The following is a 22,133-nucleotide window of genomic DNA, read 5'->3' as shown; positions in this document are numbered from 1 at the left end:
TGATGTGTAGGCACTTTTCTGATTCTGACCAAAGGCCTGAGGCCCTCTGGTTCAGAACGTGCGCCCCCCACCCTTCTTTTGACGCGTCCGAAAACAGAGTCAATTCCGGGGGAAGGACGAGAAGACTCACTCCCTTTCGCAGGTTCTCGTCGGCCAGCCACCACCGCAAGTCCGTCTGTTCCAGAGACCCCATTGGGATCAGAGTGTCCGGGGAATCGGATCCTTGATTCCACCGGGACTTGAGCCGCCATTGAAGGGATCTCATCCTGAGGCGGCTGTTTGGAACCAGACGGGCCAGGGAGGATAGGTGGCCCAAGAGACGCAACCACGATTGGGCGGGGAGTTCTTTTCGCCTGAGGAAAGGTTCCGCCACCCTCCTCAGCCTTGCTATCCGGTCGTCTGATGGAAAGGCTTTGTGGAGATTGGTGTCTATTAGCATGCCTAGATAAACCAGTCGCTGGGACGGCTGCAGAGAGGACTTCGAGGTTTACCACGATCCCCAGATCCTGGCAAAGATCTAGAAGCCTGTCTCGGTGTCGAAGAAGGGTCGACTCCGAGTCTGCTAGGATCAGCCAATCGTCTAGGTAACGAAGGAGACGAATGCCGTTCCTGTGCGCCCAAGTCGAAATCAGGGTGAACACTCTGGTGAACACCTGAGGAGCTGTGGAGAGACCGAAACACAGCACCTTGAACTGGTAGATCTTGTTGTCTAGGCAGAATCTCAGGTACTTCCTGGAAGACGGATGGATTGGGATCTGGAAGTACGCGTCCTTTAGATCCAGTGTACACATGAAGTCTTGTGGTCTCACCGCAAGTCTGACTGTGTCTGCTGTCTCCATGCTGAACCGGGTTTGTTTGACAAACCTGTTCAGAGCCGAGAGATCGATGACGGGTCTCCAGTCTCCAGTAGCCTTCTTTACAAGAAAGAGTCGACTGAAGAAGCCTGGAGAGCCGTCCACGACCTCCTGGAGAGCACCCTTCTCGAACATGGTCTTGACTTCGGCCTGAAGGGCCAGCCCCTTTGCCGATCCCATGGCATAGGAGCTCAACGACACTGGATTCGCTGTCAGGGGAGGTTGAGATGACGTGAACGGGACGCGATAACCTTGGCCGATCACCGAGATCGTCCAAGCATCGGCCCCGAGATGTTGCCACCTGCGGACGCAACGCTGAAGGCATCCCCCCACAGGTGGACACGCAGGGGGACTGCCACCCCTAGGGCTTGCGGCCGCGGCCGCCACCCCTAGAAGTCTTGCCTCCCCTGGAGGACTTACCACCCCTCTTGACCTTGGCTGGAAAGGGCTGGGGCTTAGACACCACTTTCTTAGCTGCCGGTGCCTGTTTTGGAGCCTTACGAGGCTGTTGCTGCTGTTGTGGCGGGGCTGGAGGCTTATAGGGCCGAGTTGTAAGGGCCCTGTGGAGGAGGGAGTCCGTGCTGGATTTCCTCCACCTCTCAGCCGTTCGCTCCAAGTCTTGAGGCTCAAACAGGCTCTCCCCCAGGAGGGAGGCATGTCGGAGCCTACACACATCTACGGCGGGGACCTTCGGATGGAATCTCTCGGACACAGCATCGCGACGCTTCAACACCGAGTTGGCCCACAGGGTGGTAACCTGGTGCGCCAAGAACTCGATGGAGCGGGTGCCCGAGAGCAAGAAGGTCTCTAGGGCCTTCCTATTGGTCTCCTTGGACAAGTCCTCAGATCGCAATAGGATGCCCAGAGATCCTAACCAGAAGTCCAGCCACGAAGTGGCCTGCATGGCACACTTAGCGACCTTCTCGTGGTTAAGGATCTCTGCCGCCGAGAACGACACCTGCCGGGCAGAGAGTTTCTCCAAGGGAACTCCCTTCGCCAGCTCCTCCACAGAGTGATGGAGCGGAAGAGCGAGGTTGTGCTCACCCAGGATCTCGAAATACCTCCTCTGCTGAAGGCGAGGAGGAGGGATGAGTTTGTTCCCGGCAGTGGAACGACTGGAGGAGGCAAGAAGTGCGAGCTGAGCATTGGCCCTAGCTCTGGCACTCTTCAGCCCCCGAGACCAGGGCAGAGCTGCACTGGTCTTAGGGGCCTTCCGAACGTCGAACACTTCATCCAGAATTGTGTCTTTGCCTTCACGGGGGGGGATGACTGGATCCGTAAGACTGTTAAGTTGCCTTATCAGGCTTAGGACCTGCCAGAAGGCATGTTCGGACTCTTGCTGTTCTCCTCCCTGTGGGCTGGCAGCTAAGTCTCCTGCCCCAGGAATCTCTTCCTGGGGTGATACGTGGACATTCCCCTGGGTAGTCATGGGTTCCTGTCGAATCCTTGCAGAGGATTTAGGGATGGTCTTGGAATCCTTGGGCTCCCTCCTAGGAGGGATACAGGATCCCAACAACGAGGTTCGAGGGGCCCCTTCCTCACGAGACAATTCTCCTGCCTGAAGCGAAGTCTCCCCCCCTGGTGCCGGGGGGAAGACTACCGGTCCACTGGACTCACCTGAGGACGGAAAGGCCTCGTCCACGGGAGAAGGAGAGAGTACTCGTGCAGGAGAGGGAACCCTCGAGACCGACCTCTTGGGAACCAACTTCGCCCTGGGGGAAGTCACCACGAAGTCCACTCCTCTCTTTCTCTTCAGCGAAGGAGAGACAGCCGCTGGTTTGTTACCCTGGCCGGCGAGTGCTGGTTTCATAACCCTCACTAACGCCCGTGCCAGCGGACCAAACCAAGTCTGCTGCTCAAAGGACACAGAGTCCGAAATCCTCGCTAAGGTGAAAGGGATCGGGCGATCCTTTGGAGTGGACACGACGGTACCTGCCTGAAAAGAAGGTGGGGAAGAATGTTGTAATGACCTGTCCTCGTCCTGCAATACCAACCTGTGCTTGGATGGAGGTGATCCCGAGTGCCGTCTAGGAGCACGCGTCCCTGCTGCTACCACCGGCTGTGGAATTCGCCGCGAACTATGGTCGCGCGAGGGTGAACGGTCGCGCAAAGGCGAATGGTTGCGCGGGCGTACAGGCGAGCGGTCGCGCGGGCGCGCAGGCGAGCGGTCGCGCGGGCGCGCAGGCGAGCGATCGCGCGGGCGCGCAGGCGAGCGATCGCGCGGGCGCGCAGGCGAGCGATCGCGCGGGCGCGCAGGCGAGCGATCGCGCGGGCGCGCAGGCGAGTGGGCGTGAGGGTGGGCAGGTAAAGGAACACGTGTCCGAGGCGACGAACGCAAGCGATGGCGCGACGGCGAGGGATCGTGCTGCCGCGTAGGTGAAGAAGATCGCTGGCGATAATGATCACGTGATGGTAAGCGATGGCGAGCAGCATGTGAAGGTGAATGATTGCGCGCAAGAGGGCGATCATTCAGGGTTGAGCGATGAGGAGCAGCATGCGTAAGCGGGCGATCGTTCAGGGTTGTGCGATGGCGAGCAGCATGCGTAGGTGAATGATCGCGTGAAAGGGTGCGATGGTGATCAGCATCCGCAGGAAGGCGATCGTTCAGGGTTGTGCGATGAGGAGCAGCATGCGAAAGCGGGCGATCGTGCAGGGTTGTGCGATGGCGAGCAGCATGAGCAGGTGAATGATCGCGTGAAAGGGTGCGATGGTGATCAGCATCCGCAGGAGGGCGATCGTTCAGGGTATTGCGATGAGGAGCAGCATGCGAAAGCGGGCGATCGTGCAGGGTTGTGCGATGGCGAGCAGCATGCGAAAGCGGGCGATCGTGCAGGGTTGTGCGATGGTGATCAGCATCCGCAGGAGGGCGATCGTTCAGGGTATTGCGATGAGGAGCAGCATGCGTAAGCGGGCGATCAGGCAGGTTCGTGCGATGGCGGGCAGCATGTGAAGGTGATCGCTGGCGAACTGGTGATCGCTGGCGAGCTGGTGATCGCTGGCGAGCTGGTGATCGCTGGCGAGCTGGTGATCGCTGGCGAGCTGGTGATCGCTGGCGAGCAGAAGGTCGACGCGTGTCCTGTGAGAGGATAGGTTCACGAGCAGGAACGGGAAGATCGCTGGCGCGTTGGCGAACATGTGTTTCTGACACACGATGGTGAGCAGGGAGTTCAGCAGGAACTAAAGGGTGGTCAGAGACCGCAGGGCGATGGTCCTCAAATGAGCGCTGACGCTCGGAAGAGAGCTGACGAGCAGGAGAGCGCTGGCGAGGGGGGCGAACCTCAGGAGAGAGCCGACGAGCAGGTGAGCGTCGGCGAGCAGGAGAGTCTTGGCGAGCAGGAGATCGTCGACGAGCAGGAGATCGCTGGCGAGCAGGAGATCGTCGACGAGCAGGAGATCGCTGGCGAGCAGGAGAGCGCTTGTGCGCTGGCCCTGCTCGCGTAAGGGAAGAATCCCTTAGCCCCGAAGGGACCGTTGCCCGTCGGGTGACGAGTTCTCCAGAAGGCGAAGATCCGGCAGGAGATGGAGAGCGGTCCGCAGAGAGGTTCAAGGAGGGCGGAGTAGTCGGTTGAGGCTGACGAGGAGAGTCCCCCCCGGAGGACGAAGACCCAAAAAGGCGCCTCTTAGTCCCCCTGTAAGGGGATGGGAGGCCCTTGTGGCGTAGAGGGCGGTGAGCCTTACGGCGGAGGCGGCCTCGGGGGAGATCGTCGGGACCATCGGTCCTCCGAAGGGGAGTCTCCTTCAAAACACTTCCCTCAGAAGGAAGCTGGGCAGCAGTCGAGACCGAAGGACTCACTTCCCCCTTCGAAGGATGCACGGAAGGAGGAGGAGAGCCTAGAGCACCATCACCAGCAACAGCACCTGCGTCGGAAGGCCCAGCCACGTCGGAGGCCTCTGTCACCACGACGTCGACAATAGACAGAGGGTCTACCTCCGCTACCACCGGCGACTGTTTAACAGCGGCCCCCAACGAGACAAGGTCAATAAGAGCGACCCTGGAGGGCAAGCCCTTAAGCCCCAGGGACGACCAAATCTGCAACAGATCATCACTGGATAAAGAATTATTATCAATAACCTCCCCCGGAGGAGGAGGGGGAACCGCCTCGCTATGGGAGGCGACGCCCTCTCCCCCCACCGAAGGTAGGGAAACAGAACAAGGGCCTGCGCTCCCACTCGGACGACTCTCCTTAGGAGGCGGACGAGGGGGAGCTTCGGAGGAGGTTTGGGCGGCGGAAGAAGAGTCCCGAGAACCTTCCTCCTTCAAGGCTAACCCCGGAGGAGAACGGTCTCTCTTGGACTTCTTCTTACGCCGACGGCCAAACCTCTCCCACTGGGAGGCAGACCACTCCCTACACTCACGGCACATGTTATCCTGGTCGCACCGTCGGCCCCGACATTGAGGGCAGAGGGTGTGAGGATCCGTACTCACGTCCGACATGAAAGTCCCACAAGGACGGCCGGCAACTCCAGGGCATGTCCGCATATTAAATAAAAGAAAATAACTGAAGGTCAACTTCCAACCAATCACACAAGCTGTAAAGAAAAAGAAGAAAATTAAAGGCTGTCAGCGAAGGCGATGAACAGACACGTCTGATCACCGCCGAGCCAAAAGTGAAGTGAAGCAAGTCACCGGTGTGTGGAGGGGGGAGGGGTAGCAAGCTACCCTTCCCCACCCCCCCGCTAACTAGCGCGGGGGTAATTAACCCTCGTTAAAAACTATTGGCTCGTCATTTCAGCTGCGCTAAAAGTAAACCCTTTGTAAATAGCGTGGTTTGTATTTCGGTTACGGAACAAATAAATCTTTATATATTACCTTTAAATTTTCTTGCGTAAATTCGAAGGGAGTATCGACATTGTTTTCTGGTGAATCTCTATGCTGAAAAAAGAAGAAAAACTCATTTTCATACTATGTAATAATAACCATAATTGGCTACCTATGATTTTCATAAAAAATGTCTTCTATACAATATACTGTATGGAAATGTATAATATGTATGTAATCAAGTTCCAATAAAAATCAAAGCATTAGGCACTAGTATGCATATAGTATCAATAATTGCTAACATGTATGCTGTATATTAAAAAACAACTACTGTACTTGAAAGAAAAATTAACCAAAGTTAATTTTCACATACCACAAACAGATTGTCACTGCAAACTGCAGAAGTTCCATGCAGATTTCGAACCCCTCTCACCTGTAATATAAAACAATTGTTGATTGCAAGCAATAATGCAGTCAACTGATAGGCAAATAACAAACCACTTTATGCACTTTCAAAAATTAATAGTCAGCCAATAATTAAATAACACTGTAAGAAGAATTTACACAAATTTTGAGGAGCTTCTATATTTCTTAATCATATGCTAGACCTATATCTAAAATCACACATCTTAAAATTAATTTGTACTTATTAATAGGAATATGACTTTGGTGAGGCTGGAACACATGTTAACATTTTAACAAGGGAAAGTCATACAATGGAACACATGTTAACATTTTAACAAGGGAGTCATACAATGGAACACATGTTAACATTTTAACAAGGGAAAGTCATACAATGGAACACATGTTAACATTTTAACAAGGGAAAGTCATACAATGGAACACATGTTAACATTTTAACAAGGGAAAGTCATACAATGGAACACATGTTAACATTTTAACAAGGGAAAGTCATACAATATGCAATAGGATCCTGCCAATAGCAAACATGTAAAGTGGCAGTGGCTTTATCAATCTAAATATGATAATGAATTGTTCCCCACTGAGCTTTTGCTTATAAATATATAATCTAAAATAATTCTGCAATTATGGTATATGGCCTGATATTCTACAAACTTGAAGTTATCGTACTGTACTAATAAAAAATTTGGTATTATTATAGGAAGACAGAAAAAGCTTTACTAAAAAAGGAATGAGGTTTTACTAAGAAAAACTCCTGTTTTCTTAGAAAATTACCTTTATTTTCATTGCAAATAAATAGTTAATAACTATGGTAATGAAGGCCACCAATGAGAAACGGGGGCTTTGGGTGGGGAAAATTTACTGGCGAATCGATAATGGTAAAACAACCCTTTTCTTCTCGATACATTAGTCTCTAGGACACATAATAAATCCACAAAAAATTATACATAATATTGGCATATTATTCCCCTGAAATATTTATTTCACTCTTTTGTATACATTTTACAAACTACACTTATCCGCTCCTGTTCGTAAAGTGTCCTAAGTGCGATTCCAAGTTATCTGTTATTGAAAACCAACAAATTTTTTTTATTGTAACTCAACTGTAAAGATTGCTGACAAAATAAGACACAGGTGTCAATCATAAGATAAGGAATTATTTTTTATTTACTTTTAAAGTCTGTGATCTGACCTGGGTAGGGGGGATCTGGGGGACTTAGCCCTATCTAGGTCCGTGACCTAGACAGGGGGATCCAGAGGCTTGCCCCTGGATAGGTCTGTGACCTGGGAAAAGTTGTGACTCGAGAGAGAGAGTCCGGGGGCTTGACTCTGGCTAGGTATGTGACCTGGGAAAGGGGGGGGGGGTCAGTGGACTTGCCTCCTAGCTAGGTCTGTAACCTGATAACTACTAGGTTAGGCTAGGTGAGTTTGTTAGGGTCTGTGGCCTTTTACAAATCTAGAAAATGTTAAATGATCACATTTTTAATTACTAGGTTAGGTTATTGGGTTTGTTAGGGTCTGTGGCCTTATACATATCTCGAAAATGTTAAATAATCACGTTTTTTTCCTGATTTCGCCCACCCAAAGTCCCAGGTTCCCACCTGTGTCTGTTGGGAAGGGGAGGAGGGTAACAGGAGAACGGCTTATTTGCGGTGAAGAAAAAGGGTAGATTAATTGAGAGCACATTATTTACTATAGGAAAAGTTTTTAATATCTTGTAAGAGACAATGTGTTGTTCTATAATTTTACCTAAAGTTTTACAGCAGGGGTTTGATTTCAAATTGCATTCGTACATGTCATAAATTCCACTCCAGTGCAACAAGGTGTAAGGAGACCAAAGCTTTGTAATTTGGATTTTTTTAACCCTTTTACCCCCGGGGTATTTGGAAATTTCCAACCCTTAACCCCCAAGGGGTTATTTTTTTCCCAGCACATTTTGCAGTATATTTTTTTTTTAAATTGCTCTAACAGCCTTAATTTTTGTCATAGAGAGGTCAGGTTGATCTCATTCTCTTGGAAAATGCCTGAATTTTCTCAAAAAATTATCAAAAAATATGAAAAATGACAAATTCGAAGATAATTTGTATTTTTCCTAACCATACAAACCTTAGCTATTTACAAAGGGTTATTACTTTTAGCGTAGCTGAAATGGCGAGCCATTAGAATTTAACGAGGGTGTATTACCCCCGCGCTAGTTAGCGGGGGGGTAGGGGAGTGGTAGCTAGCTACCCCTCCTCCCCCTCACACACAGGTGAATACTCACTTTCACTTAGAGGTAGGACTTGTCTTGGGGGACAGGGCTGGCGGGCAAATATGTGTAAATAGCTAAGGTTTGTATGGTTAGGAAAAATACAAATTATCTTCGAATTTGTCATTTGTTCCGTAACCGAAATACAAACCACGCTATTTACAAAGGGTGACTTATCCCTTAGGAAGGGTGGAAAGTCCCCAGCCATACTGGCTTTGGCTTTACCCGGGGACTCAGAATCCGAGTGAGTCGCACTCGAGAAAAGGAGTCCCTGCACCTCACAAGTTCCTTGCACCGCAAGGAACCATGTGGCCTACGTAAGCTTGTGTGTGAAGGAAGAAGTGTGACCCGTCCTAGGCAGTTGACCTGGAGTTCCAGAAGGAACTCTGGGTTAGGACGTTCCCAATACCACCTCGTCAGGGTATGGGGGACGCGACAGTATTGACTCAATACTCGGAACACAAGGAAGCATGGTTTACCTGCAGAGGTTCGAGGTCAGCTATGCAGAGACCAGGATGCTGCTTCCCCGTAGAGGGGATGATGAAGAAAGAAGTAAGGGCCAGACATACTTCTTTCGTTCATGCAGACTAAAACCTGATAACAATGCCCTCAACCTTCTGCTACCTGTCCAAAAAGGAGCCTGAGGTTAGACCAGCTGTTGTGTAGCCACCACAGAGCGATAGAAAACGTATCGAGACTCCTGTGGGTCACGCCCTGCAGGAAGCGGGCTGCGAAGGTCATCAGACGCTTCCAGACTCCAGCTTGTAGCACCTGCGTCACAGAGTAGTATTACTCGAAGGCGAGGGACGTTGCGATGTATCCAACATCGTGCTGTAGGGCGACGTGACGGGGGAGGGTCTGAAGACAGGTCGAGATGAATGTCCTTGAGTCCGGGCTGAAGAGGTATACTGGTGACTCTCCCCCCATGTCCTCCTTGTGTTCCCAAATCGGCTGCAACTGAGGCCAAACTGCAGCTGTTCCCAGCGCTAACCTCTCGATTCCTGTACTGGCAAGAAAGAGAAGGTCTTGGGACATCAGACACAGAATGGAGACTCAAAATCTTGAATGAATCGGACCGAAGGGTCGGGACCCTCAGATTCTGAGTCTAGCCAACAACTCAGGAGCGAGCCTGAATGTTGCCTTCTCCTCTTCCTTAGAAAGGGGGGGAGTAGTAAGAGACCAAGAAGATTGCTTACACACTGGCCGTGGCCAGAGTGAGCAGAAGACCCAAGGCGGAATACAATCCGAGGCCTGTCGTAAAAGGGTCTTGAGAAGATCTCTTAAAGGACTAAAAGTCCGAGCCATGCTCCAAGTCGGAGGTCTTCCTCCGACTAGGGCAGGGACGATCGTAGCTTCGCATGAGCGAGGATAGATCCAGCGGGCAGGAAAAAGTTATTCCTTTAAGCCTGAAGGTCAGGGAAAGGCTGAGCGACAGGCTTCATTGCCAAGAGCGGAAAGGAGTTTCCTCCCGCCGAAAGGCAATAAGACCGTTATTGCTGGAGAAGAGGCCTCACGGGAAGAGGTATATCTCCCACGGCACCAACCACCTTAGACTCTTCACTTTGCCTGGGAGACCCCTGTGGATGACTATCGCAGATGACGCGACCTCCGTACCGCGACTGTAGCGGGTTGTCTCTTCTAGAGGAGGAAGCGTAGTGTCTCCAGGCATGAAGCCGAAGCGACGCCCCGGTTCGGGAGAGATGTCGCAGTGTGGTTGCTTGAGTAGTCTGCGCCGTGGGAGAAGCTCTCCCGGGAGTTCCGTCAGGGGAAGCAGAGGGTCCAGAAACCGTTCTGCGCATAGTCCCAGTGGAGCTCTCCCATTGAAAGGTTGACAGACAACCTGGTTTTGTTGAGACCCATTGTCCGCAGACAAAAAGGAGGGAAGACGCAGGCGTCGAAGTTGTCCCACCATCACCGGAATGCATCTTGCCAGAGTCTCGGGGTCTGAGACTGGGGGGAAAACTAGCGGAAGCTTGAGGTTCCAAGCTGTCGCGATCAGGTCCCCCAGACCAGCACTTGCTGGTTACCCAAGGTCAAAGACCCTTAGGTACACTCTCTCTATGAGGCTCTGCTCGGATAGTCTGAGAGAAACATTCCCCTGCCTGGAATGAGAGAGCCGATGGTGGAATTGAGAGAATCTCAATCATCCCGGTATCTCTACTGCAAGATGTGAAGGTGTGAAAATGCGTCCCCTGCTGGTTAGCATGAAGTCGACACGCAACGGGGCGACTTGGCAGGAGCGGTAGGATCTGAAGAGGGGCCAGACTAAGGCCCTTAAGCCTGCCTGAATGATGGAGAGGTATCCTTCAGGTCTTGACCATAGGCCTGGACCGGAACATGCCCCCCCCCCCTTTCCTTTGACGAGTCCGAGAACCGCATCAAGAATGTGGGGAAAGGACGAGAATATCCACTACCATCAAGAGGCTCCATAGGTCAACACTCATTGCAGGTTTAATAGTTCCGCTGGTCCCATAGGGCCAGGGAGTCCGGTTAAACATTGCCTGAAGCCACCGGAACTTGGATCGCCCCACATGGAACTTATCCTGAGGCGACCGTTCGGACTATAAACGGGTCAATGAGGAAAGAAGAACTAGGAAACGTTCCAAGGTAGGGCTGAAAACTCTGCTTGACTGAGAACAGGTACTGCGACTCTCCTCAGTCTTGCCACAGTCAACCGAAAGGAAGGCTCGGAGGATGTGGTAACAGAATCTGGCGTCCCCAGGTGGTCACCCATCCAAGTACCGACGTTGCTTAACCTCGCTGGACGGACGAGAAGCGGGGTTTCCAACGTGGTAAGGCGGTTGACTCAATATCATGGCCAGATACTCCAGATGTTGAGGCAGAGGAAGAGAAGGCTCCAAGCAAAATACCATGAGCCCACACTCATGGTCAGCATTCGGAAGCTTTTCCCGGCGCTGAAGAAGGTCGAAACCCGAGCCTACCGGAGTTGACCAGCCCTCCAAACAGCAGAGGAGGCGAAAGTCTGCACCTGAGCGGCCAAAAGGAAGGCAGGGAGAGTTCTCTGGGGAAACACACCTGCTATGCCACGGCGGGATAGCCACACTGCATCATAAGCAGGAATACTTGCAGTTTAGGCTGAATTCGACGAGCACCCTGGAAGATGGATGGAATGGAAACTGAAAGTACCCGTCCTTCCGATCCAGGGTTAAAGGAGTCCTGTCGCCTCGTTACCAGTCTGATCGATTCTGCTGGTCTACGCTGGCCGAAGTTTGTTCGACAAACTTGATCAGGGCTGAGAGGTCGACTATGGACATCCCCTCTCAGATCCTTCCTTACAAGAAAGGATCGACTGAGGGGGCCGGGGGTGAAGCCGTCGATGATCCTAAGGAAGACCTTCGCCTAAGGTATGGATCATTCTGCCCAACCGGGCAACTCTGCTGATGCTATGGCATAGAGGTTCAGAGACACTGAATTCGCTGACAGAGACGGCAGGCGCGATATCCTTGGCTACTCACAGAGATTGTGCGGGAATGGGCATCGGGAAGCTGTCATTCGGATGAGTAACCTTAAGCATCCTCCCAGCGAAAAAACCTGCAATCCTAGAGTTCGTGAACTCCTTTTAGGACTATGCCCTCCCCCGGGGAAGTCTCCCGTGCCATCTGTTCCTGACAGGAGGAAACTGCAATTGGACACCTTGTCCCAGTTGTCGTAGCCGATAACTTAGGCCGACGTGGTTGAAAGAAAAGGGAGCTGGAGCCCTGCAGAGTCTGGAAGAAAGCGCCTTGGAGGAGTGAAACCGGAAGTCGATTTACTCCGCACAGCAGATGTTTAAGTCTCTGTCCTTGGGCAAAGACAAAACTCTTCTCAAGGATGGAAGGGTGTCTGAGGTCGTTGACCTCCACAGATGAGACACCCGAAGGAAGCCTTCAGTCAGTGCGTCCAGATGGTACAACATCGAGCTTGTCCGCAAGTAGATACTTAACGACGAAAGGCCAAGGTGCCTGAGCTCGAGAGGAGGAAAGTACCCTTGATCTTCCTGTAGCTTCCTTGAACCAAACCTCGGGCCGTAACCGAGGAGGGAAAGAACCTGGTAAGCTCCCAGAGGAAGAGGTAAGCAGTCACCCCTTGTCCGATGGAGAAATCTTCAACGGAAAGCCCCCCCGCCAAAAATCCTTCCAGGGCGGGAGAAGGAGAGAGTACTCGTGCAGGAGTGGGGACCCTCGAGACCGACCTCTTGGGAACCAACTTCGCCCTGGGGGAAGTCACCACGAAGTCCACTCCTCTCTTTCTCTTCAGCGTAGGAGAGACAGCCGCTGGTTTGTTACCCTGGCCGGTGAGTGCTGGTTTCCTAACCCTCATTAACGCCCGTGCCAGCGGATCAAACCATGTCTGCTGCTCCAAGGACACAGAGTCCGAAATCCTCGCTAAGGTGAAAGGGATCGGGCGATCCTTTGGAGAGGACACGACGGTTCCTGCCTGAAAAGAAGGTGGGAAGAATGCTGTACTGACCTGTCTTCGTCCTGCACTACCAACCTGTGCTTGGATGGAGGTGATCCCGAGTGCCGCCTAGGAGCAGGCGTCCCTGCTGCTACCACCGGCTGTGGAATTCGCCGCGAACTATGGTCGCGCGAGGGCGAACGGTCGCGCAAAGGCGAATGGTCGCGCGGGCGCACAGGCGAGTGGTCGCGCGGGCGCGCAGGCGAGCGGTCGCGCGGGCGCGCAGGCGAGCGGTCGCGCGGGCGCGCAGGCGAGCGATCGCGCGGGCGCGCAGGCGAGCGATCGCGCGGGCGCGCAGGCGAGCGATCGCGCGGGCGCGCAGGCGAGCGATCGCGCGGGCGCGCAGGCGAGCGATCGCGCGGGCGAGCGATCGCGCGGGCGAGCGATCGCGCGGGCGCGCGATCGCGCGGGCGAATGGGCGTGACGGCGAGGGATCGTGCTGCCGCGTAGGTGAAGAAGATCGCTGGCGGTAAGCGATGGCGAGCAGCATGTGTAGGTGAATGATCGCGTGATAGGGTGCGATGGTGATCAGCATCCGCAAGAGGGCGAGCGTTCAGGGTTGTGCGATGAGGAGCAGCATGCGTAAGCGGGCAATCGTGCAGGGTTGTGCGATGGCGAGCAGCATGTGTAGGTGAATGATCGCGTGAAAGGGTGCGATGGTGATCAGCATCTGCAGGAGGGCGATCGTTCAGGGTGGTGCGATGAGGAGCAGCATGCGTAAGCGGGCAATCGTTCAGGGTTGTGCGATGGCAAGCAGCATGCGCAGGTGAATGATCGCGTGAAAGGGTGCGATGGTGATCAGCATCCGCAAGAGGGCGATCGTTCAGGGTTGTGCGATGAGGAGCAGCATGCGTAAGCGGGCAATCGTTCAGGGTTGTGCGATGGCGAGCAGCATGCGCAGGTGAATGATCGCGTGAAAGGGTGCGATGGTGATCAGCATCTGCAGGAGGGCGATCGTTCAGGGTGGTGCGATGAGGAGCAGCATGCGTAAGCGGGCAATCGTTCAGGGTTGTGCGATGGCGCGCAGTTGAGGGTCGCGCGATGGCGATCAGCATCCGCAGTTGAGGGTCGCGCGATGGCGATCAGCATCCGCAGTTGAGGGTCACGCGATGGCGATCAGCATCCGCAGTTGAGGGTCGCGCGATGGCGATCAGCATCTGCAGTTGAGGGTCGCGCGATGGCGATCAGCATCCGCAGTTGAGGGTCGCGCGATGGCGATCAGCATCCGCAGTTGAGGGTCGCGCGATGGCGATCAGCATCTGCAGTTGAGGGTCGCGCGATGGCGATCAGCATCCGCAGTTGAGCTAGTAGCTGGCGAACCATGTTCCTTCAGAAGTGTTGGAGAACGTTGGCGTGCCAGCTGTAACACACGTGGGCGATCCGGAGATCGCTGGCGAGCTGATGATCGCTGACGAGCTGACGATCGCTGGCGAGCTGATGATCGCTGACGAGCTGATGATCGCTGACGAGCTGATGATCGCTGACGAGCAGAAGGCTACGCGTGGAAGCCTGCGTAAAGAAGAGTCCTTGACCCCGACCTGAACCGAAGTTCTAGATCGCGAGGGCGAACGTGGGCGCACAGGGCACGTAACAGGAACCGCAGGGAAGATCATCTTGAAAGCGCTGACGAACAGGAGAGCGCTGACGAACAGAAGGGCGCGCAGGGAAACCCTGACACGCAAGGGAAGAACCCCCGTGGGGGCAACCCTTTGCCCCGAAGGGATCGTTGTCCGCCGGGAGACTGATGTCCGTCGGAAGACCGCTGTCCGTCGGGAAGACCGTTGTCCGTCGGGAAGACCGTTGCCCGTCGGAAGACGAGATTAGACTGCTGTCCATCTGCACCAAGACGGAAGATCGAGAAAAAGAAGTTGTAGGCTGCAAACGGAGATTCAAAAAGGCGCCTCAAGCACCCTTATAGGGAGATGAGAGGCCCTTACGACGAGGCGGACGGAGGGCCTTACGGCGAGGGAGGCCAACAGCAACAGCAACAGAAGAAACCTCCGAAGAGGAGTCTCTATGAGTGTACTCTCTCGCGAACGAAAGAGAAACACTTCGTGGAAGAGACTGGTCAGCCAGTGACCTAAAAGGGGCAATCCTCCGAAGAGGAGCTCCTGCAGTTGCCCAGCCCCTTGAGCGAAACTGCAGGTGCGACCGCTCAGCACCAAGAGCATAGTCGCACGAAAAAAAGGCAAGAGAAGAACCCCCCATAAGAGGAAAAGCTCAAGCCTGGACAGGAAAAAACTTCCCTCGGAAGGAAAGTTATCCGCCCAAGGAGGCAAGCCTCCTGACTGTTCTAAAATGAACTGGAGAGCTGTCCGTCGACACGGGAGTACTACCAGTAGAAGGAGACACGCCCCTGACGACAATACAAGGGGGGAGGCAGCAACAGCCGAATCCCCAGGACTCAACCAGACAGCTCACACCGTTGCTATATTACAGAAACGAACTAGATCGGTAACTGTAAAAAAATAAAACAAATAATATTAGTACACATTCATTCCCCCGGGAAGGCTCCGAAGAGGAATCCCGAGGAAAAGGAACAAGAATTACACAACAGGCACGTGCCCTCACAACCACTTACACTCGCGGAAGGAGAGCTGTAACCAAAACAGAATTATAACAATTATAATTATGTAACTATGTAATTATGTAATTTAAAAATGAATGAACACTAAAGAAAAAAAAACGAAAACCCCGAAAGGAATCGTTCTACAAGCTGAAATTAACAACTACAATTAGATTCATAAACTAATTGAGACAAAATGTACGGCGTAGCAACCCCACCCACACGGGAAGGAAGCTACAAGGGCGTAGTAAAACATAGTAAAAGGGTGAACGACCTCAAGAGAGAGAGAGAGAGAAAGACCGAAGTCAAACTCGATCGCAACCCATAAAATTAGGCCGTGGTGGCCTAACTGCCGAGGCCTCCACGTAGATATCGTACACTACACACACACATCTGAAAAGGAAACTTACTTATTTCTATACTCAAATATATATACAAACATGAAAACATGTTTACATATATATTGAGTAAAAGAAAAGTAAGCGAATAAGTAAAGACAAAACAGACAATGGCTGCCAAGCGAGGACCAAGACAGAGAGACGTCTGTCACAGTCCGAGCCAAAAGTGAAAGTGAGTATTCACCTGTGTGTGAGGGGGAGGAGGGGTAGCTAGCTACCACTCCCCTACCCCCCCGCTAACTAGCGCGGGGGTAATACACCCTCGTTAAATTCTAATGGCTCGCCATTTCAGCTACGCTAAAAGTAATAACCCTTTGTAAATAGCGTGGTTTGTATTTCGGTTACGGAACAAACTAATTTTTAATGCATTTTTTTGCAAGGACGTACCGGTACGTCCATGGGGGTAAAGGAATGGCTTCTGTGAAACGTACCAGTACGTCCTTTGGGGGTAAAAGGGTTAAAACACAAAGGAGCTACACAAGGCAGGGATAAAAATCGAGACATAACTTAGTACAATATTGGCACCATGTAACCAGCAAATCATAGCTTATTTTGAAAATTACCATCCTAATACCATATCTAAGATTACAATGAATAACTTCCTCTTTATAAAATAAAGTGATTGGATAAATACTAAGAGTGATTTATGCTATATCCGACATGCTACAAACGGTAAATTTGCATAAGATGCCAATAATTCCCAGTGGTTAACAAAATAGTTTTTCTGGCATATTTTCATGTGTTTTGAATGAATCTGATAATGATTATCAGCGCAAATCCATGGTTGTGGAGTTAGGTATCGACTGCCTCAACTTCACGAACTATGGATTTCCGAGAAAAATCATCGTCAAGTTCTTTCAAAATACGTGAAAATATGCCATGAAACCAATTCTGTTATCCACTTTGACTGAAAAAACAAGTACTCACAAAAGTGAAAACGCACTGACAGCCATCGACAATGTTTATAACTTACGACGTACCAGGTACCGACACAAAATGACACTTCAAACGCATGGCTCTCCGAGGACTTCGCCTTCATTTTTTCCAAATAATTAATAAATAGCTAACTTAACCACACCTAACCTAGTAAGAAAACAGGTCCCTAACCTAACGGGGGAGGCAAGACAGTGCCCCCCATTGCAGGTCACATAAAAGAATAATGAACTAAGAGCGGTCCTGGTAGAACACTTTTCGAATACCCTGTACTTTCAGATTTGAATTTAGCTTTGATTTTTAAGAATATAATTGTTATTATATTATTTATTTGCGCCTGGGGTTTATGGTATTCAAAATATTGCTTTTTTAATGCTCTAACCAACTGTGCATGGTACTTTGAACTATCGAACAACTGCAACTTATGCAACAATACCCTACAAACTATTCCAAAACTGTCCACCGTTATGCATAATACTGATATGCTTAAAACACAAAAAAGATACTCCTGGAGAGCTATACTTAACTAGGAAAACAAAAATAAGGATACATCCTAAAGCTGGAGTCACACTAGGCTTTTTATCCTCAGCAGTAAGCCGTTGCTGCCGTATATGGGAAATCAGGAGTTTTTTGCTTGAGATATTGGCTTCCCGACTGGACAGGACGCAGCAAGCACAAACTGCTAAGCATGACTTTGGATGTAAATAAACAAGATGGCTGCTGCAAATAGGACGCGCTCTTGCTTGGCAATCTTGGGTCCAACAAGCCTCAAAAGATAAAAATCTGCTTTGTTCATCCTGTGGTAGTTATAGAATTGTTCAACTCGCGTAATATTCCGAGAATACATATTACCGCAAGTCAGATCATTTCTAGCCGCCTTGATGATGTTAGATGACCGGTTTAACTTAAACATATTCCTATTTGCTGCCCCAACGCTACAACACTTGGAGCCTTTGTAGGGTGACGGCCACATCCCGTAGAAAACGGGAATATTCTGAACTGTGGCCGTCGTTCTAATAACTATTTTGGCGGGAGAAGCCATCTTAAAAAACCCACCTAACCTATGCTAAAAGCCGTATCCTTACCCAGGGGGGCTTCGCCCACCCGGACCCACCCTTACACAACAGTTTCCTTACCTACAAGTACGACGGGAGAAGCTAACTTAAAAAACACACCTAACCTATGCTAAAAGCCGTGTCCTTACCCAGGGGGGCTCCATCCCCCGGAACCCCCCTTGCACAACATATTTAAGATCCGTAGACCATTTCCAAACGTTTTTATTTGATACAAGATAACAGACGGAGCGATAATAAACAAATTAGGACGCTTGGCCGTAGCGCTACAAACTACCCCCTAAGGTTCCGCACCAACCCTAAACCGTGATGCAATGTCCTTATCAACCTCAAAAAGTAAAATTCCATTAATAACAAAAATACTTTCAAGGAAAATAAGGCGTTTTTATTGTCTTAAAGGGTGTTTTGAACGACTCAGATAACGATAACAGTTAGAAACTTTAAATTATAATGAAGCCTTTCAACTAATGTCCTCATATACACAGCACCTCCTAGGATACGGTAGACATGTCCTCCATTTACCTTGGCTAGTGCAGAACTTCCTTAGCTTAACCTATAGACATTGCTGATATGAAAAGGCTACGAAATAAGCATTGGCATTATGATAAGTTCAACCTAAACTATTAATAAGAACTTCCAAACTTCACCGATCCCGTCGGCCAGGTAATTTAGTCTCGGACCAAAAGATTTAATTAACTGTTTGCAAACAATAAAAGATAATGTATTAATGCAAACCCAATATGCATACCGAAGTTGCCCTTAAGCATCTTGCTAGAGATGAAAGCATCTTGGAGGACGTCGGCTTTCAATTCCCTTGTAAACACAATATCAATCAGCTGGGAAATGCTTTTGAGGTCCAGGGCTACCAGATTATTTCCACTGGATTATCGTACATGAACCTTAAAATTGTTTTTTTTTTAACCAAAATTATCGTACACACTTTCAACATGATTATTAAGGAGTAACATAGATAACTTATTTCAAGGTATTTTAGTATAATTATTTAATGAACACATAATATATATATATATATATATATGTACCTAAGGTATGTATCGTACATCGTACCGGATCCAAAATAATCGTACATGTACGATAATTATCGTACGAATGGCAACCCTGTTAAGGTCTTACGTAGTTGAAAACAGTGTTGCCAATGTCTTCTTAACCTACGGGGATTCCATCACCGAGACCGGCATATATAATAATTCTGAAGAGTGATTTGTTGTAATATAGAATATAATGGTTAAACTAAAATACAAATAATGTTAATAAGATCCAAATAAAGGATATTTTGTCGTATATAGGACTGTAGTAAAAAACGGTGCGAGGTACCTGAAACATATTTCAAGTTTTATTGTTTCTTATCTGGTCCCTTTAATGTTTGCAAGCTGTACGATTATCTACCTTATTTTCCTGCAATCACTAATTTAAAACCGGAATTTAAACTAATTACATATTTCAACTAATACAAATGTATCTAATTTTATCATAATAATTCAGACCCTTCAACAGCCATGTGAGAGATATTACCACACTGTTGCCACTTCAGAGTATATTATTATTATTATTATTATTATTATTATTATTATTATTATTATTATTATTATTATTATTATTATTATTTGCTAAGCTACGACCCTAGATGAAAAAGCAGGATGCTAAAAGGCCAGGGGCTCCAACAGGTAAAATAGCCCAGTGAGGAAAGAAAACAAGGAATAAAATATTTTAAGAACAGTAACAACATTACAATAAATATTTTCTACATAATATATAAAAAATATAAGAAAATAAGATGAAGAGAATTATAGATAGAATATTGTACCCTCAAACAAGAAAACTCTAACCCAAGACAGTGGAAGACCATGGTACAGAGGCTATGGCGCTACCCAAGACTAGAGAACAATGGTTTGGTTTTGGAGTGTCTTTCTCCTTAAAGAACTGCTTACCATAGCTAAAGAGTCTATTTTAGCCTTACCAAGTGGAAAGTGGCTATTGAACTATTACAGTAGAGTAACCCCTTGGGTGAAGAAGAATTGGTTGGTAATCTCAGTGTTGTCAAGTGTATGAGGACAGAAGAGAATGAGAATATGTAAATTAGCCAGATTATTCAGTGTGTGTGTGTGTGTGTGTGTGTGTGTGTGTAGGCAAAGGAAAAATTAACCGTAACCAGAGAAAAGGATCTTGGCCAGTTTAAGGACCCAATAACTCTCTAGCGGTAGTATTTCGATCAACTCGGGGCTTGGTGCCCTGGCCAACCTACTACCAAAGAAATTATGAGACAATGGTCATGTTAATATTGTTGATTTTAGATTAATAAGAAAACTTTGCTTGTTATGTATTTACCTCCACGATGTTCAGAGATACTATAATATTCTATGAGTAAAACCAAGGTGCCCTCAATCAGGATGAAATATATTTGAATCAGTAGAACTTCAAAAGTTCAAAGTTGGAGCAAATGTTTTTATGTTGACCAGGCGGACATGAGTCTTTTATAGTTTATTTATGACATATTTGTTTTTGATGTTGTTGATAGTTTATTATATGACATGTCTGTTTTGACGTTGTTACTGTTTTTAGAATGATTTATTGTTAATTTGTTCTCTTCATTTATTTATTTCCTTATTTCCTTTCCTCACTGGGCTATTTTTCCCTGTTGGGGCCCCTGGGCTTATAGCATCTTGCTTTTCCAACTAGGGTTGTAGCTTGGATAGTAATAATAATAGTAATAATACAAATTATACCCGTTAAACGAAAGCAATAACCACTAACTTGTGATATTTATTAAAGAAGAAGAAGAAGAAGAAGAAGAAAGAGCTATGCAAAAAAAAAAAAAAAAAAAACATTAAGGCGCATTTGTAAAAAAAAATAAATGAATAGATAACGCACCCCCCCCCCCAAAAAAAAAAAAAAAAAAAAAAACACCTATCATTATGGAGGAAGTTGGCTGTTCATTGCTATAAGCATTGTTCTGGAGAGTAAGTATTAGAAACAAAAGGAGATAGACTGCATAAACAGGAAAGAAAAAAAAATAATTTGAATAAAAATCGAAAAGTGGTAAAAAATCGTCTGACAAAGAAGAAAAGAGCGTTACATGATACTACAATTATAAAATGGAGAGGAGAGAGAGAGAGAGAGAGAGAGAGAGAGAGAGAGAGAGAGAGAGAGAGAGAGAGAGAGAGAGAGAGAGAGAGTCTCAGGGGCTGGTATAAATGGCAGCTACAATGGTTTTGTATAGCTGAGAGAGAGAGAGAGAGAGAGAGAGAGAGAGAGAGAGAGAGAGAGAGAGAGAGAGTGTCTCAGGGGATGGTATAAATGGCAGCTACAATGGTTTTGTATAGCTGAGAGAGAGAGAGAGAGAGAGAGAGAGAGAGAGAGAGAGAGAGAGAGATTTGCGTGACACGTATGAGACAGGTGAGAGGCCCAAATTAATTATTTACTTTGCCCCACTCTGAGAGGTAGGTTCCACTTAAAAGGAGAGATGAAGAGAGATAACATAGGGGCAAGAAGACATAAGAAAATGAGTATTGTGTACATTGGGCGTTCTTCTTATGGATATATTTCGATCTTTCTATATGCAAAATGGTATACCAACAACATTCACACTGCACTATAAAGAAAAAGAACTTTCTAGTATTCCACATATTTTATCATCCCAGGCTAAACTCTACCCATCAATATAAACAAAAAGAACTTTCTAGTATTCCACATATTTTATCATCCCAGGCTAAACTCTACCCATCAATATAAACAAAAAGAACTTTCTAGTATTCCACATATTTTATCATCCCAGGCTAAACTCTACCCATCAATATAAACAAAAAGAACTTTCTAGTATTCCACATATTTTATTATCCCAGGCTAAACTCTACCCATCAATATAAACAAAAAGAACTTTCTAGTATTCCCCATATTTTATTATCCCAGACTAAACTCTACCCATCATTATTCCAGGCAATTCTGTGGCCTTACAAACCATGGTGTCACCTTGGTTAATTCTCCCCCTTGAAAAAAAAAAAATCCATCTATTCATTTCCTTGGACCTTTTCTCTCATTCAGATAAAACCTACGCACCATGACCATTCGTTTAACTACACAATCACCACCTTAATGCAATCTCTGGCTTGTAATCATATCAATTCTTATCATATACAATATATGTACTATACCCTGGTGAAGGGTTTGCGTATCGCCATGATCAGCAAAGATTTTCCAACTAATGTTATAGCTTAGATTATAATAATAATAATAATAATAATAATAATAATAATAATAATAATAATAATAATAATAATAATAATAATAATAATTATTATTATTATTATTATTAATATTATTATTATTATTATTATGATAATGATTGAAAAAAATACCCGTAAATTAATTATGATTAAATGCTACATGTAATATAAGTCTGTATA

At 48.0% G+C, this 22,133-nt stretch overlaps 1 protein-coding gene across 1 annotated transcript in view; it reads right to left on the bottom strand.

The window, feature by feature from the left end:
- The window catches only part of ND-24 (NADH dehydrogenase ubiquinone), a 52,581-nt gene extending 33,982 nt beyond the window's left edge, over positions 1-18,599 (bottom strand). Inside the window, exons 1-3 of the mRNA XM_068392108.1 lie at positions 18,461-18,599; positions 5,987-6,046; positions 5,665-5,727 (exon numbers count right to left, since the gene is read on the bottom strand). Of these exons, the coding sequence (XP_068248209.1) occupies positions 5,665-5,727; positions 5,987-6,046; positions 18,461-18,499 (162 nt within the window). The 5' untranslated portion in view covers positions 18,500-18,599. The remainder of the gene's footprint in view (positions 1-5,664; positions 5,728-5,986; positions 6,047-18,460) is intronic.
- Positions 18,600-22,133: the final 3,534 nt, after the last annotated feature.

This window comes from Palaemon carinicauda, chromosome 18 (assembly GCF_036898095.1).
Source record: "Palaemon carinicauda isolate YSFRI2023 chromosome 18, ASM3689809v2, whole genome shotgun sequence".
Classification (NCBI taxonomy): domain Eukaryota; kingdom Metazoa; phylum Arthropoda; class Malacostraca; order Decapoda; family Palaemonidae; genus Palaemon; species Palaemon carinicauda.
This window is presented reverse-complemented; position numbering and strand designations above follow the sequence as displayed.